This window comes from Rhineura floridana, chromosome 6 (genome assembly GCF_030035675.1).
Source record: "Rhineura floridana isolate rRhiFlo1 chromosome 6, rRhiFlo1.hap2, whole genome shotgun sequence".
In the NCBI taxonomy this organism is placed as follows: Eukaryota; Metazoa; Chordata; class Lepidosauria; order Squamata; family Rhineuridae; genus Rhineura; species Rhineura floridana.
The window spans coordinates 78,514,600-78,532,619 of NC_084485.1; the positions used below are offsets into that span (position 1 = coordinate 78,514,600).

Below are 18,020 nucleotides of genomic sequence, written 5' to 3' on the forward strand. Positions count from 1 at the left end.
TGTCCCTTCACTATGCCAGCTCCCAGGAATGGGCCCATTGCCATCATGAGATGGCAGCAGAGTCCACACAGGATCCAACAGATCTTGTGCCAGTGCAGTCTCTCCCCCGAAGACCCCATTTCAGAGGGTTCTGCTACCTCCTATGGCAGCCTTTCCCAACCAGTGTGCCTCCAGATGTTGTTGGACCACAATCCCCATCTTTCCTGACCATTGGCAATGCTGGCTGAGGCTGATGGGAGCTGTGGTCCAACAACATCTGGAGGCACACTGGTTGGGAAAGGCTGTCCTATGGGGATACTACCACTGGTAGCTTCTGCCTACTATTTGGGCATGTACATTGGGGGACTCTCACTGGTAAGATTTCCCCGCCAATGGCAGAGGTCTTCCAGTGGTTGAGGCTGGTGGAGACTAGAAGGGCTGGGTCATATCCAACTCCCCTCCAGTATGACAGATTGGGAACATGGATTCTCTGCCTGATCTTAATTTGGATAAATAAATTTAATTAAATATGGGCTTAGTTTTAGATGATTTGAGTAATGGATGGTGGTAACTGAAGGGATACTGAATTGATCTGGAGCAGGATCTGTTGGGAAATTAATAGGGATTCAGTGAATTAAAAGGAACTGGTTTGGTGTGATCTGGGGTAAGATGCAGATTTATTGTAAACTGTTTTTAATATTTTATCTTTAAATTGCTATAACCTGTCCTGAGACCTTATGCTGAAATGCAGGTAGGGAATTTATCATCACCATTATTTAACTTAAGAATTTTTCTGAGGTAATTTGGATGGGAAATTAACTGAATTGCCTTTTGTAGCATTTAAATTCTAAATTTGCATTTCTTTTTATTAATTAGCATATGCAAATATGCCTATGGACTTGTGTCCTAAATCTTTTAAGTACCTAGTAATGCCTCTCCCCCATCCCCACTACTCTTTTGACAATCCTTTACGTTTTTCTCCATCCTGGCTTGATCATCTAATGTAGTAGGCCTTTTTCATGCAATAAATACCTTGATTAAAAAGAATCCCAAACATCACAAATTCCAGTTTCTTCTTTTTGAGGTTGCACTTCTGTTGCACACATTTCACCTTTCCTAAGCAACAGGCAATCCATTTGTACTTGCCACATGCAGAATGTACGTTACTGAGTCCTTCCAAAAGAATTCCTGATGTTCCTCATGTCTTCGGCAAACAAGCTGTTAAAAGGGATAAAGCGGAATCATGTCCTTTCGAAGGCATCAAGTTGTGCATGACCGTGAAACAGTCTGACATTATGGGTTAATTTCTCCGAAATTCCAAATACGACTGCACCAGCTCCTGAGGGAAAAGTCCGACCAGCTCTTCCAGTCTCTAGAAACAGTCATTCTAGCAGCCACTAGAAGCAGCGTTATTTAATATTTTAATTTTTTTTAGTTGCTTTGAGACTTTTTTGTGGAAAGTGACGAATAAATAAATAATATAATAATACACCGTAGGAGGAAAAATGGCAAACAATAAGTTGAAGTACAAAAGGAAGGAATAGTATAGGATAGCCTGTGACCATTTCGGAGAGCCTTTCACCAGGTGGCGCTGAGATCCCCATACTGTAGTTAGATTCCGCGTGCGTTCCCGGCGGCGCCAGATACTTGCGTGCGGCATCTCGTGCACGGCCTGTGCGTGCTTGTGGGCAGTTTCAAGTGTGCGTGCTGACGCACGTGTTTCTCCTGGCCCCGCCCCTTGCTGAAGCGCGGCGGCTGCAGCCTTGGCGGTTGCAGAGGGAGGTCGTGGAGCCGGTGGAAGGAGCTTGTTTGGCCTCAGCCTCCTGGCTCTCTACGCTTCCCTTCAGGATGTCTTCTGTGCCGGACGCGGCCGCCGGCGACGAGCTAAAGCAGGCGAAGGAGATGGAGGACGCGGAGAAATACTCCTTCATGTCCACGCTCACCAAGGCGCCCAAGAAGGTGCGGGCCGGCTGCCAGAGCAATAAACTCGGGGTCGCTCTTTGGGACGGAGCCTGGGGCGGGGCGGCCCGGGACAGGACTCGGCGGCTCAGGCCTTGTGAGATGAGAGGTGCCGGGTCTGAGCCCCCCCCCCCGACAGTCATGCTGTCTGAATGAGAAAGTCCTTTCTTCCTCTTGACGCCTGGGGAGGGGGGTGAGCTTGGAGAGGCGCTCTGCACATGCCCAAGGGAACTGTTTTCTGTGTTGGTGTTTTGCGTGTCCCAGGACTGAGATCTGATCCTGAAAACAGATTCCGGGGCTTAAGGCATGTAGACTTGATTCTCTGAGGCGGAGCTGGGAGGGGGAGGAGGAGGAAGTAGGAAAGAACTCCAGAAGGAGATGTGGAGGAGTCTGGAGCCGGCCAGGCGACTGAAGGCCGGCTCAACTGGGAAAGCGTTGGGCAGATGTAAGAACTGAAAAGGTCGTTTAGGACCCGGTTTCTCAACATGGCAGGCCCAGGCGGCATTCATGCGAACACTTTCTCTGCAGCTAAAAGGCTCGACTTCCCCTAAGATGTATATCCCCATGTCTCCCTATGGAAAGCATCTCTGTTAGCAATAGCTGAGGGGATTGGATGTGTTCATTCACAGTGCCTGAGCAGTGTGCCTGTGGTACTGGGCTGTGGTGGTTCCCTGCCATCCATGCCACTTGCTAGGAACAATGTGGAGCCCAGTATTCATATGTGATATCAGACAGACCCTGAGAATGAGGCACTTGCCTTTCCCGCTGACACTCAGCCTGTTCTGATTTGGGAGTGTGGGCACCTGCTTTTTGGTTGTGTGCCTGCTATGAACGTTAGGCAAGTTGTCAGTGGACTGCAGCGTTTTGTAGCAATATGTGCTTCACTTCTCTCTTTTATAAGTCTGTATTCTTTTGGAAGTTATCATTATTGACATAGCAGGACAAGATTGATGCAGTCAATCTTGTTTAAGCTGCCACAGAGGTTGTTGCTTGATGTGTGGATACGCCTTCAGAAGACAGAGGCACGGTATCCTGTGTACTGTGAATATGGTCTTGGACAGCTTTTAGCTCATCTTTGAGTATGTCTGTCCAGAGATCATAAAATGCCTTCCTGTGCTTCATTAGTGTTACTTAGTAGGAATTCACTAGTAGGACTGGCTACTTCTGCTTTATTTTCTGCTGCACAGCTTGGGACCAGGATACCTGAACAATTATCTTACCCCTTATATACCCAGTCAATCACTGTGCTCTGCAGGTGAGGGCCTCTTGCTGATACCATCTTAACAGGAAGTCCATTCTGCACAACATAGGAAATAGATCTTTAGTGTAGTGGCATCTACCCTTTGGAATTCCCTCCCCTTAAATTTTAAACAGGCACCATCTAGGCACCTCCCAAAGACCCTCTTTCAACAAGCCTTTTAAGTAGAGACTTTATCCCAGTCTCTCTCTGTGTGGGAATTGCTTATAATATGTTTTAAAAGATGTTTTGTTTAAATATGTTTTAAAGTCTGTTTTTAAGATGTTTTAGTGTTTTTAGTGTTTGCCGCCCCGGGCTCCCTCTGGGAGGAAAGGCAGGATATAAATTTAAGTAATAATCATAATCTGGGTTAGGATTTACAAAAATCATCTTTCTGCAGTCCCAAAAGCAGCTAATGCTGTTAGTGGAGCTATACCTGTGAACTCTATTCAATTATGCATATGTAGGTACCGCCAGAACTCTCAATTTAGATTTCCTGTGGGAAGTATTCCTGGGCTGAACATTGTGTTCTCCCTAAGTCTGTGTTGTGTGGCTCTGAATTCAAACCTGAATGGAATATGGGGCAAAAGCTCTAAAGGCAGCAGAGCTTTTCTTGGATTAATGGGCATTTTCCTTTTGATGGCTGAACTGAAGCAGAACTGAACTTGTGAAGACAGTTTTATTTGAAGTCACATTTGAATCCTTGTGTACATCCTAATCCCTCAATCATTAGTAGAAACATTTTTGTGCTAGTCATGGAGGACTTGTAATATTATTCAGGTTGTAAACTCAAAATGGTTGAAGGGCCAAGCTTCACATCCAGCAGGTGCCCAGGGCCACATCTATAACATCTCAATAAAAAAAGTTTGCTTTGCCTGAATGTGATGTGAAGCCATTCATTTCACCTCAGACAGGAAAATTTGAAAAACTAGAAATTTTATTTCTTTTGGCTTTGGCAAATTCTATTTTTCAACATGACATAATCGTAAGTATTGTAACAAAAATGTCTGTACGTATTTGCTTTGCCCGTGAACCTCAATAACAAGCATTCCTATTCTCCAAAATCAACAATAAAAAAGGGGTATGGGTACCTATCTCAGACACATAGTATCCCTGAAAGTGGTTCTGTAATTTGTGTGGAGTGTGGTAGGGGTACACATTGGAAACCCTTAAAGGGCCTGTTATGAACCCTTCATCCTGTATTTGACAGCTCTAAGCGGATATATCTTGCAGCAAAATAATTCAGGTACTGATTACTCAAAATTTGCTGTTGGAGCAAATTTCTGTTTGTCTTGACATTCTGAGTATTGCATCTCCTGTGGAAAAGCCCTTCTTTTTGTTTGACCCTCATATATACAGAGAAGAAAATGCCTTTTAATGCTAGTGGAATTCCATATTGTCTGTCAGGACTGTTTCTGTGATCTCGCATCTTTGATGCTTGATACTGGACATGGGAGGAGAACTGCATGTATCTGGACACAGGGCTGACCCTACCATTAGGTGGAGTGAGTTGACAATTTCAAGTGGCAGAAACTTGGGGGGGGAGTGGCAGCAGCCCCCCAGGTCTACCTCATAAGCATCCTGTCTGTACCCTTCTGTTGGAGAACACAACTGTGCATATCATATGGCTTGTCCTGTACCCAGTTTTGAAATTAGATTCAGCTGCCGTTCCAGTCAACTCCTGTACATGAAATGGTGGTGGGGATCTATTTCTGCACTTCAAGCAGTAAAGTGTCTTGGAACAGCCATGGCCACACTCTTCCCCTAATCTGAGAACTCAGATTATAGAGTGGGCACATGATCCTATCTCATGAGCATTTCCCCTCCCCATCTCTCTTAAAGAAGATCTGCAAAGGGGATACTTTCAACTTCTCTTGCCCAGTTGTAGTTATTGACATTGGTGTATTATAGTCAGTTTGTTTGTTACTATATCTCATGGTGATATTTAGTTGCATATATGCGGCCTCAGTATCCCATTGAAGCATAATATATTGCGTTGTCTGGGATGGGTTAGAGCACTGTAGAGAGAAAATCTCAACTTTTTAGATGCAAATGTTTGCTCTTTAAAGTTGCCTTAACTTTAAGCCTGTTTCTAACTCCAGTGAACAGCTACGGTACTTATGTGGGTCACAAGAACTACTTGATTGTGATGTTGCTCAGAGAAATATATGGTGTGCAATTAACGTCTGAGATTTCTGAATCTGAAAAGAGAGTTAAATCTGGGGTGATCTGTCCTAATGGACATAAATTAACATTTCACTCTGCTAATTTTCCAAATCCTACACACTACATCATGTAAATAGTGGAGTTGCCTTAACATGCTGGCCTTACCAATGTTTTTAATGCAACTGGAAGAAGGTATAATCAGGCATGTGACATTTGTGATTTTTTTTGTCCTTCTGTGTTGCAAGAACATTACCTGTTCAACCAAGAAGATACATTTAAATGGTGTTTTAAATTTGAGTTTATTTATATGCCACTTTTCCACAATAAACCATGTCCAAAGCAGTCTACAATTAACTTTTATTATACAGTACATAGCATTTGAAAACAGCTTATTAGAAAATATCAATAAAGTTAAAATCAATTAAACATAGGATAATTCAGTATTACAGTGACTTAATTTTGATTTGCCTTGTACCTATGTATTTACAGGCCCCAAATAATAAAACTAAACCACACTACTTGTTCTAGCCGTGCTACTCTCTAAGGGGCCACAGCAGCCTGCTTTAAATACAGTTTAGAGTGGTGGGGGTCTTTTCACCTGACTAAATGTTTCACAGCTAACTCTGTCATCTTTCCTTCAGAGGCGACTGGCAGGCAGCAAAAGGAGGTGTTGGGGGGGTGTCAATGATGGTAAGTCCTCTTCCCCAGCCAAACAGCAAGACTGCTGGTCTTGCTTTGATCCTTGTGACTTCTGGTGTGTTGTTTGATTTGTGTCCATTGGCATCAGGATGGGTTACCAGTCACCCCATATCTATTGTTAGCCTGCCCAGAGGATCACTGGTTACTACAGTAGGATATTGGGGGTGGTACGAGGCACAATTAAGAGGGTTTGCTTAAGGGCTGGTTGTTTGGCGTGTGCGTGGCTCTACAATGGGAAGGAAGTTTATGATTTAATACCTTTGAACTTTGCTTTTATGACTTGAAATGAGTGAAAACTAGTGCTCACAGTATATTTTGTTTTTCATAAAATAAACAAGCCCTTTAAATACTTATGGGTGCATGCCACTTAAACAGCTAGGAGTGTACTTAAGCCACCTTGTTCAGCCCAGTGGGCTAAGGTGCACCTCATATATTATAGCAGTTAGAATGCTAATAATATAGTGCTGCAGGTTTGCCACAGTACAGCCAGAATTTCTATGTGCGCAGTGAGGGAAGAGTGTTTCATGGGAAACTTGGACAAATAGGAGTACCAGGAAGGCAGGCTTTGGCCTTGTATGCAAGATCCAGTTGTATGGCTAAGTTAAATCTATGTGGAGTGTATTAAATTCATTCTCTTGGGTCATCTGCAAAAGCTGCTCTGATGCTCTAGGTAGCTGACCTTGATTCAGCTAAAACTAATTTTTTGCAAGACATAGAGCAGCTCAATCTTTTGTAGTGCAGGTTTGCAGTAGGGTAGAACAACCCCTCCACTAAAACTGTTTCTGGATTGCTATGGATGCTACAAAGCTCCCTCATGCTTGCTTTCTCTCCTGAAGAGAACATCCAGCTATGTTGATGGATCTGAGAGGAATATGACTGCATTTCTTTGTCTTTTCCTACCACCTCTTTGCAACAGCTGTTCAGAGAAAGTAGAAGGCCAGACATATTTTGTTCTTCTGCCCCACACCAAATACAGGATTATTTCTCTTCAGTGTACTCTCATATCCTATCACTTCTATATAGTCTGTTAAAATACTTCAAGCAGTGGCTTAGTCCTTCTCCTGCTAAAACTGTTGTCACAAGCTCTTAACACCATAATGCTGAAATCTCCCCTTAATATATATTGTTTTTCTTCGAGTCCCCTGTTGAGCACATTCATACCATCCACAAATCTTTTTCAGATATTTATAAGTGGCTCATAGATCTCATAGGCCCTTATATACTCAGTTGAGCATTGCACTCTGCAGGTAAGGGCCTCCTACAGTTACCATCTTATCAGGAGGTTTGTTCGGCGCAACGTAGGAAGTGGACCTTTCATGTTGTGGCACCAACACCTTGGAATTCCATCCCCTTAAATGTTAGACAGGCACTATCTGTGTTATCTTTTCAGCGCCTATTGAAGACCTTCCTCTTTCAACAGCCTTTTAAGTAGAGACCTTATCCCAGTCTACGTCTGCTGGAACTGCTTTTTAAGATGTTTTAAAAATTGTTTTTAAAGATGTTTTTATATGTTTTAATATGTTTTTAAAGATGTTTTGTTTTAATATGTTTTAAAGTCTTTTGTTTTTAAGATGTTTTAAATTGCTTTTAGTGTTTTTGCTTGCCACCCTGGGCTCCTTCTGGAAGGAAGGGTGAGATATATAAATGTAATAATAAAATAATACAATAGATGTCCTCCTTACTTGCATCGATACTGGTTGATCCCTGTATGCAGATTTAAGTTACATTATCTGTTTTTAAAAAGCATTCTGCCAATTAGAACACAATTTTAAACAACATAACATTTAAAAGAGAGAGAGAGAGGGTGGGAGTTATGGAAGAGAGATCAGTTTTCAAAAAGAGCTTTAATTTTTAGTCACTTCTTGCATGTCCTTGGATTCCCCCCCCCTCGGATTCCTGCCATTTGTGTAGGTACCAGCCTGAGGCAAGTGAAGTCATGTACTCCCACTCTAGACTCTCTTCCAGTGACAACATATTAACAAGTACACATGAGTTGTACCCTCTCTACCCACTTCTTTTTTTGTGCCTTTCGGCAGTCAGTCTGCTTCCCTTGAGCTTTGTTGCTTATTGTAGCTCTCTCCTGTATATTCTTTATGCTTATATATACTCACTCTGCTGATACTTTTCTTTTTGTAGTTTATTTTGGAAATATTGTATGTTTCCTCTTTCTACAGTGGTGTTCCCCTCCTTACAACTGTTTACTGTCAATTTTGTAAATATACTGTTTGCGCTCTGGACCATAGGCAAAGAATTTTAGATGCAGGGTTGATTTACCCTGAATGGTGCATTTCTAATGCTATGCGTACAGAACAACTGTAACGGAAAACATGAGCTGTTTTTCTTAAAGGAAGTTAAAGTAAAATATACAATAACAAATTAGAAAATGTACTATTTTTGTGCCAAACAGCCAGGAACCAGGAGACAGTGAATATTTATATGTTCCCTGGTCTCTTTCTACATTCCTAGTATCTGTTACATTCTTGTTTTGTCAAAGTCCCAGTTCTGCAGAAATATAGTATTTGGAATAAACTGTACACATTAAGATAATTTTGCTTGAATTTGTAGAGTTCAACCTCTGGACTTCTCCACTTTGCACAGAACATGGAGATATATTGTGTTACTCAGTTCCACTTAACATCAGAATCTCCCTTCTATCTTCCCTTCCCTTTGCTGAATGAATTCAAAAATAATTTTTTCTACCAAATGTACATATGCTATCTTAAAAACAAATAGATTTTTCTTTAACCCCCCTTTCCCAAAGTAGAGTTCATTACCAATGTGTTAGATACATCTTGACTAGAAGCAATATTGTCAGTAAAATGTGTACCAGATGGCTGGGCCAGATATGTCCTTGTATAATGATCATATTTCCCTCCCTGCTCCACTTTGGCCAAACCCAGTATGTTCATGCTTTTCCAAATCCTACATTGCCTTTCAATTATATACCCAAAAGGTAGCTGTGCTAGTGTTGCCCATATGATTGTTGCTCACTTCTGTAGGCACATAATTGATTTCTAACAGTTCATTTCCGTATTTGGCATACATAGCAATCATTGCTCAGAACCCCTTGCAGTGTGGATGGGTCACTGTATTTTCCCTATTTTTCCTTGATCCCTCAGCATAATTTTCTTAGTGTGACTATTAAGTCTTTCAGAATTGGCCAAAAGCAGCTAGATACATGCTACAGACAAAATAATTCATCCCAGAAGGTTGCTAGGCAGCCTTTTGAAGTAGCATCATAGAATACATGGTGCTTGCTTGACATTTAATGGTAAAGACTTCGTAATTCTGCAAAAGGCTGTTAGAAAAGGAGAGCCCTGCTTGTATCCCTTTCAACTTCCTGGTAGCACTCCTTGACTTAGAGAAGCCATTGAGTTCAAAAGGTAGACAAATGTGCAGACTTAAAAAGCATGGGCCTTTAGGGCTAGAAAAAGTCTACATACATACAGTTAAGAATAGCTTTCCAACATCGCTTGCTTTTCAGAAGACAGAAGAGGAGATTGTCCTTCTGCATTTGTTAGTTCAAATTCTTTGGGGCAACTCTGACATGTTTCCCAAGAGTCTCATTATAAGTGTTTCAGTTGTTGATGAAATGATCAGCTGTAGAAATGTTCTGGTTTGTATGTCTCTATCCCTTTGCTGTTCTGTGCTCTGATAGCAACAGTGGAGATGTGATTATTTTTGCCAGTTGTGAAGTCTGGGAAGGACATATTGGGGGACAGTGAAGGGCTGTGGATTTTTAAACTTACAATTATTATTACTATTGTTTGCATTATAGTGTGGGTTTGAATGTTTCCTTTGGACTTTCCAAAGTCATTCCTTGGGGTTCCTCTCTTGATTTGTTCTCAATATTGCTATGGAAAGTCCCCCACAGAATATAGTTTGAACATCAGATTTTCAGAAATACACTGTAACCTACAGTATACGGAAAATCTAGTAAATACTGTAGTTTGTGATCCATTCATTGACTAAGTGTTGCTGTTGTTATGTGCCTTCAAGTCGATTACGACTTATGGCAACCCTATGAATCAGCGACCTCCAGTAGCATCTGTCATGAACCACCCTGTTCAGATCTTGTAAGTTCACGTCTGTGACTTCCTTTATGGAATCAATCCATCTGTTGTTTGGCCTTCCTCTTTTTCTACTCCCGTTTTTCCCAGCATTATTGTCTTTTCTAATTAATCATGTCTTCTCATTATGTGTCCAAAGTATGATAACCTCAGTTTCATCATTTTAGCTTCTAGTGACAGTTCTGGTTTAATTTGTTCTAACACCCAATTCTTTGTCTTTTTCGCGGTCCATGGTATGTACAAAGCTCTCCTCCAACACCACATTTCAAATGAGGCGATTTTTCTCTCATCTGCTTTTTTCACTGTCCAATTTTCACATCCATACACAGAGATTGGGAATACCATGGTCTGAATGATCCTGACTTTGGTGTTCAGTGGTACATCTTTGATACATTGACTAAGTAGAGGGATGATAAAAAATAGACTGTTAAGTGTCCTTGCAATCCAGTGACTCAAAACAATATTGCCTAATTTAGGAGACCCTCTTACACTGACACTACATTATATATGTCCTCATCAGATGGAATATTTTAGGCTATAAAAATGTTGCTTTTCCCCCCATTCCAGGTGAGCTGTGTGCCACAAATGACTAATACAGATGTGTGAGCAGAAGGACTTGTTAAAAAAAATGTTTTGGGTCAGCAATTTTTGTGGAATTATTTCCAAGGCTGCTTTCATCAAATTTTTTTTGAGGAGTTGTATTTGTATTCCTTGATTAAGTTCTTACTGATGGCTCATAATATGGTGAACATATTCTAAAGTCATGTCCTGCCATGTAGGAAAACTATACTAGTTTAAATATTGAAGCAATTAGTTGCTAGGTAATAGCAGCCTTCGGGGCTTACCAGCGTTGAACTTGCTGTCTTTGGCTGGCCTTTCCTTTGTGCTGTTTCATTGTGAAGTTTCCTCAACTAGATGCCAAGCTGTTTTGAATGTTCATGTAGCACAACTTAAAAACCTTTCCCTTAGGGCAGTGGTTCCCAACATTTATAACTATGGGGCCCCCTTTGTAAGCTCAAAACATTTTTGTGCCCCCCCCATGCTAATTGTAATTTTAGTCTCTGTTAATTAAAAAAAATGGTGCGTGGCAAAATCATATCTCCAAATATCCCTTTCCATAAAAAGCTCCCTGCAGACAGGGAGGTGTTGCTTTCTTTTCTTAATGCAAAGATCCAATCAAGTTGGGATCCCTCTCCGTCCGACAGTCTGAAGATGGACTGTCTTGCCTCTCAACACCAGTGGGTTACAGTGTTGGGCTAAAATCCAGGTTCAAATCCCCACCCAGCCATGAAGCTCACTGGGTGACCTTGGGCCAGACACAGTCTCTCAGTCTGACCTATCTCACAGGGTTGGTGTAAGGATAAAATGGAAAGGGGAGGAACCATGTGCACCATTTTGAGTAACTTGGAGGAAAGGTGGAATAGAAATGCAATAATTAAACAAATGCATTTCAGCTGCAGTATGTGGACCCCAGCTTCAGCCAACCTGTTGAACTTTTTAAAAATAATAATAATAAAGAAGCAGCAGCAATGTGATAGTGGTGGGAATGCTGGATTGTAAAGACAAAAGGGTGGCTAGATTGAGGAGGGGAGTTAGTGCTTTTAGGCCCTGGGATGATCATCAGAACTGATGACTTGGTTAGCATGCACTTGTGGGATGAGAGTGGAGCAGAAGACAGATCAGCGCATGCATATACATGAACACACCTGCCCCTCCTGCAAGCATCTGTAGGCATGCATGCATTTGGGCACATGGGAGGGGGGAAGCCCTCAACTGCCGCAGTACCTTGGAGAGAGAGTTTGGGGGTGGTGGAGTGTAGGTGGAAGAAAGGGGGATGCTGGCACACACAGCCTTAGAGATGGGTGGCGAGCAAGTCCTGAGCTTCCTCTCTTTGGCTCTTTCTGGGCCGAAGGTGAGATCTGGGCAGCCTCGCAAATAAGAATAATTTTTAAAAGGAGGTGGCAGCGAAGCAGGAGCCAAGAAAGGCAGGCAGGCTGGCTGCCACAAAGGAAGGGGGAAAGCAGCCTTTCCTTGTGGCTTTGCTTCTTTTTGCTTCTCAAAAAGCCCTCTCCTCTCATTCTCAGTAAGGGCGTCATCAGGAGCGGCAGTGTGAGGAGACGGGAGATGGCAACAGTAATCCCCTCTTCTTCCTAGTAGCTCCACCCTCAGCCTCCTTTGGTGTCTGCCACATGTTTTATAGACAGATGCCTGCCCTCAGTGTGCATGAAAGACTTTGTGGTGCTTCAGCAAATGTCCTCCCCTCTCATTTGTAGCAAGGGAGAGGTGTTGTCTGCAGCGGCAGTGAGGAGCAGACATTATCCAGGGAGTGGAGACTTTTAAAAAAAAGTTAATAAATTCATTTCTTTACTGTTCGCAGTCCCCTCTAGATTATGTTGTGACCCCCTTGGGGGGCACGGCCCCCAGGTTGGGAACCACTGCCTTAGGCAGTGGTAGTTCAGCATGCTAGTCAAAACTGTCCCTGATGGTGGCAACATGGAAGTGATTGTAAAGCAATGACTCTGTAAGGTTAACTTGTGGACATACAACATGCTTAAAATATAAAATAATCCCTTTATAAATTCTAGCAAGCTGCTTTTTCAAAGGAAGATTTCCTTTTGGCCTAGGTTGAGTCTTGGGGCTATGGGAACTGCCCTTTCCCTATCACATTTAGCTACTGAACGATATAATATGTGCTGTGATCAATACTGTGTCCTTGGTAACAGGCTTGCTGCTGCTGCAGAGTCTGTTCACTTCAGACTTGTAGCACACAAAAGCATCTAGCTGGCCAGGAACGTGGTGTTCTAATCAAGTTGGAAGTGTGGTGGATGCTGAGAATCCTTATGGATGAGGGAGGGGCAGAGTGCTCTACTGCTGCATGCAAGTGAATTATCTTGAGTTAAATATCTGGTGCCATTGCTCTCCTGGCACTAGAGGCGGGAGGGATTTAGTTCATAGTTATCAGAACTAGAAAATGGGAGTTTACTGTTAGAAATGGAGGTGGGCAGGATCAGGCATTTTGTTGAAGAGTGAATTAGTGGGAATTTCTTCTCTTGCTTTCCTTTTTTGCAAAACTCTTTATATAATTTGGACCTGTACTCTGTGGAAGCTTTCACCTTCACCTGTTCTTCCCAGACACGCAAGAATCCTGGTCAGAATTTTGTGCATTCTTTTCCAGCCCCACAGGGAGAGGATTAATTTGGATTTGGGCAAGCTCTAAATAAGAGTATATTGCTAATTCTTATTAAAGGTGGATTGAATGACTGTATATATAACAAAACATGACCTTCCTCTGTCACAATAAAGCTAATTCTCCTGTATTCTCATTGCTGCAGCTGTGTGGGCTGAAGACTGCATTCTTCAATTAAGCTTGGTCATGATTAAAAATACCTTGCACCCTGTATGGGACCAACCAAAATGCATTTCAGGGATTGGGCTTTGTAAAAATATTATTCTTCATTAGATTTCTTATACATCCTTCACTATGAGGTTCTAGGGCAGGTTACACTAATTAAAAAACACTTATTTGTAAATACTTAAAATCAGTTAAAACAAATTGCCATTGGGAAAATAGGAATGAGTGCCTCAGAGAAAGTCCAGGTTCTTGTTTCGAACCTGTGGTTGGGATGGGACCATAGCTCAGTAACTGCATTTTGGCAAGTTGGAAAGAGGTGAATCCTAACAAATATTTTAAAAATGTACTATGTGGCATGAAATGTCTTAGGAAAGTTGTCTGAATCCTGCTTACCTGTGTAGAATTAAGTCAACCTTTTGTGCACATGATACGGTTTTGCTCCCTCTTGTAGCGATTAAAGTTGAAGGCATATGCAACTATGAGATGTTATATTGCCACTTTTACTAACCCTCAAATTTCCCCAACAAATGACACAAACCGATGACCCATTTCCCTTTGTCCCCTTCATGCAAGTACTATACATGGAATGCTTGCATTAGACAATGGATGGTAGCCAAGTAACAGCTTGCTATTGTCATGGTCCATTCTGTTACAGGTTCTGAGGTAGGATGTAGCTGTTCATGTAGCCTATTCCAATCTTGCAGGAAGCAACTAGAAATTCCCGACTCTGCTCAGCCTTCTCACAAATGGAGACAGAATAATAGCTGCTGCTAATAAAATGAAGTTTGCTTACATAAGAATATAAGAAGAGTCCTCCTGAATCAGACCAAGGCCTATCTAGTCCAGCGTCCTGTTCTCATATCCTACCCTCACATCTCTCCCAGATATCTATGGGAAGCCTGCAAGCAGGACATGAGTGCAACTCTCCCCACTTGTGATTTTTGTTCTGATTTTAAAGAAGGCATACCTCTTGATCTCCTGTGCTTGAGCCCCCAAACCCTGGTGGCATCCTATAATATATAGACAATGAAATTAGTTGTAATGGTGTTATAGATGCTGCTGCCTCAGTTCATATGTTGTTCAGTTCTGTGAATGTTCTGATATAAGCTCACTCCAGCTTCTTTCACTTTGATTCTGGAGGCCTCCCTTCCAATCTACTGGAACTATCTGACCAAAACAAGCAATGGCAGCTATCTTCATATTGCAGAGCAATATGATTGTTTTACCAGAACAAATAATGTTTTCATATGTTTGGATGCATTCCAACATCAAGATACTCAAGCTGCCTAGAGGCTGTAAACTCTTGTCAGTTTACTTTTTTGAAATAGAGACATTTCTCTTATATGGAAAATTAGCACTTAACAGTCAAAAAAGGATAAACTTGCTATTTACTGTCTAGACAAGCATTTTGCATTTTATTTTATATGTTTTGTATTGCTCAACAAGCATCCAAGGCAATTGATGAAGCTAAACTATAGTCCAAATCTGAAAATGCCGTAACACTAGAATAATTAGCAGTAGCAGCAATATAAAAAAGATCCATTGTATTCTAATGGAATGTGGAAATTGGTAATACAAAATGCAGTTAAAAGTCTGATTAATACTGTTGCATCCTCACATGGAATCTCATCTGGATTCTGAGCCGGGATCACCACAGATGCAACTTCATGCCTAGGCTTTGTGGTCTTTTCAGAACACTTAAAGATTCTCTACTAAATAATATATTTTCCAGGGGGGCTTGTCTAAGGGTGCAGGGGCAACTTACCCTCATCCTGATAAGTTACAAGATTATGCCGAAGATGGACCAAATAACGAAAGCAAACCAATGGAGAGACTTTGAGTCCCTGCCTGATCAGCACCTAATGTCATCCCAGTTCTGTGCTAGCTTGCTGGATATAGTGATGTGGTCCCTACCCCCAGAAACTTTGAATGAGGAATTTTACTGCTGCTCTGAGCCAACTGAGATCTGATTTATCATTTTTATTTTACTTATAATTAATAAACAAAACAAAATATTTTCCAGTAGCAAAAAGTAGTTTAACTGAAATGTTTAATGTAGTGGTAGTGGTGGGATTCAATAAAGTGTCCTTAGTGTCGTTATTGTCCTTAGTATAATGATCAACAAATTCAAAGCTTTGCCTGGAAATTATTTTTATTGGAATATTTGGAAATATTTTAAGATGTGATAACTTCAATAGCATACACTTTCCTTATATTATTTAGATTTTAAGAGGAAAAATGAAGGCACTGAAAACTGTTACTAGCATGCCTAAAGGACAGTGTACATAAATATATGCTACCAGGGATAGTTACAGAAAAAGTTAGTTATAGTTTTTATATTTGACTGGTTTATATTTATTATTATGATTTGTCCTATGGAAAAAATGGAAATGGACTGCCTTCAAGTCGATCCTGACTTATGGCGACCCTACTAATAGGGTTTTCATGGTAAGTGGTATTCGGGGTTTACCATTGCCTCTCTCTGACTGGCCCAAGGTCACCCAGTGAACTTCATGGCTTTGTGGGGATTCAAACCCTGGTCTCCCAGGTCATAGTCCAACACCTTAACCACTACACCACACTGGCTCTCTGATTTGTCCTATATTTATTAGATTATTAATTTTGTGGAAAAAAATGGGAAATTTCCACAGAAAATCAGTGGCTTTAGACTGGCCCTGAATATTTATTCTAAAATCAATACATGATGAATGTAAAGCTGATGCTGTTTGGGGCAAGAACAGGGCAGGTACTTAGGAAATGGACTGCTTTTAAGCTTAAAAATTCTCAAGGTGGCAAACAATTTTACAGCAAACGGCATGAGCGATTAGCATATGTCCTTTTCATTTCCATAATCAAACAGAAAATTTGTCTTGCTTTGGGAAAAAAAATACAATACTATGAATAACTCTTGCTTGTTGCCAAAATTGCCTTGACTGCTTATTCTGGTTTAAACAGCCATGAGCTGTTCATGTGAAGCATAAATGACAGAGAGAGACTATAGTCCTACCTCCTCCCCAACAATGTTGATGGATTTTTTTGCTAGGGAGTGGAGTAGGATGTCTTGTAGGTGTCTCTGTGCTGGTGGAGAGGATCACCATGGGTGGGGGAATGGAATTCACAGTGGGAGTGCTCAAAAAGCACAGTTGTGCTCAAGAAGGTGGTTCTTCTGATATGGTAGCAGGAAAAAAGCCCTGATATAGAGTGCGAGGGGGTACCACTTTGGATCCCCTGAGCCCCAGTCTTTAGGCCTCTCAGTGATACCAACCTGAAGATGGCATATGGAGAAACTAGCCACCCCTCTGTTGCCCTAGTTTGCTGGTGGATGCAGCCATAAATCTGGCACTCCACTCCTCTCAGACCCCACTTAGGATCGCTTTGCCTGTCTGCTGTGGCTATTGCTCTGTTAGTGTACAGTGTCACTGTTGCTCTACAAGAAAAAAGTGATATATTTATACGCAAGGCTGCCATGGAGGGATCTGAATTGAAAGAAGAATTTGGCAGGACAAATTCTACAGACAAAGGCAGGCTTTGATAGAACAAAACTAACCAGTTTTGCCTGAGTAGCTAATATATAGTTAGAAAGGTCTGATTTTAACCTTGTTAGCAAATATATTTGATAGGATTAGGTAGACTATCCAACAGGAAAGTCATGTGGAATGAACAGTTAAAGCATAAAACATATAATGGAGTAGTGGGGGTCTCTCTCTCTGGCCCTGAATACTCCCAAGGCCACACCCACTCTTCCTAGGCTTCATACTTCCCCAGGCCTGCTCCGTGCCCTCCTTGAGTGTTTTTGCCTGGCTGGATTGTGTCCATCAACTGTGATAGTGCCTGTTGCTTGCCAGGACTGGAGAATGGAGAGCTGTATGTGTACACATTGGTCTGTTGTGTGGCTGGAATGTAGCCTACTCCTACAGTTCTAAGGTAAGTGTTTTATTCAACCCTGAGAAGGCCTCCTTGAGCCCAGAAGAACAACTATTGCCCAGTGGCTTATATCCCTTTTTTGGGCAAGGTGCTTGAAAAGATGGTGGTGGTCCAGCTTCAGGCATGCTTGGAGGAGAGTGAATATCTGGATCCGTTTCAGTCTGATTTTGGGCCTGGTCATGGCACCGAAACTGCCTTGGTTGCTCTGATTGATGATATTTGTCAGGAGAGAGATGTGGGGAGTTCTACCCTGCTCGTTCTTCTGGATCTCTTGGCAGCCATGGTGTCCTTCTGGAGCGGCTTAGGGAGGTAACAGTTGGGGGCATTGTACTTGAGTGGTTTTGCTCCAACCTCCAGGGACATTTCCACAAAGTAGTTATGGGAAACTACTGTTTGACACCATGAGAGCTTTCCTGTGGTATCCCACAAAGTTTCATTCTGGCCCCCATGTTATTTAACATTGATATGAAGCTGCTTGGAGCTGTCATCATGAGTTTTGGAGTGAAGTGTCATCAATATGTAGATGACACCCAGCTCTGTCTCTGTGTTCTATCTGATTTGGGACAGGCAGTCCAGGAGATGGAAAGACGGATGGGGTTGTACTTCCCTGGAAGGAGCAGGTTTGTAGCTTGGG

At 41.9% G+C, this 18,020-nt stretch overlaps 1 protein-coding gene across 2 annotated transcripts in view; it reads left to right on the forward strand.

Moving 5' to 3' along the window:
* Window positions 1-1,667: 1,667 nt before the first annotated feature.
* The window catches only part of AHCYL1 (adenosylhomocysteinase like 1), a 93,036-nt gene continuing 76,683 nt past the window's right edge, over window positions 1,668-18,020 (forward strand). The window contains exon 1 of one of the 2 annotated variants that reach the window (XM_061632600.1): window positions 1,668-1,938. In XM_061632600.1, the coding sequence (XP_061488584.1) occupies window positions 1,828-1,938 (111 nt within the window). In that variant the 5' untranslated portion in view covers window positions 1,668-1,827. The remainder of the gene's footprint in view (window positions 1,939-18,020) is intronic. The other variant, XM_061632599.1, reaches the window with a different exon arrangement.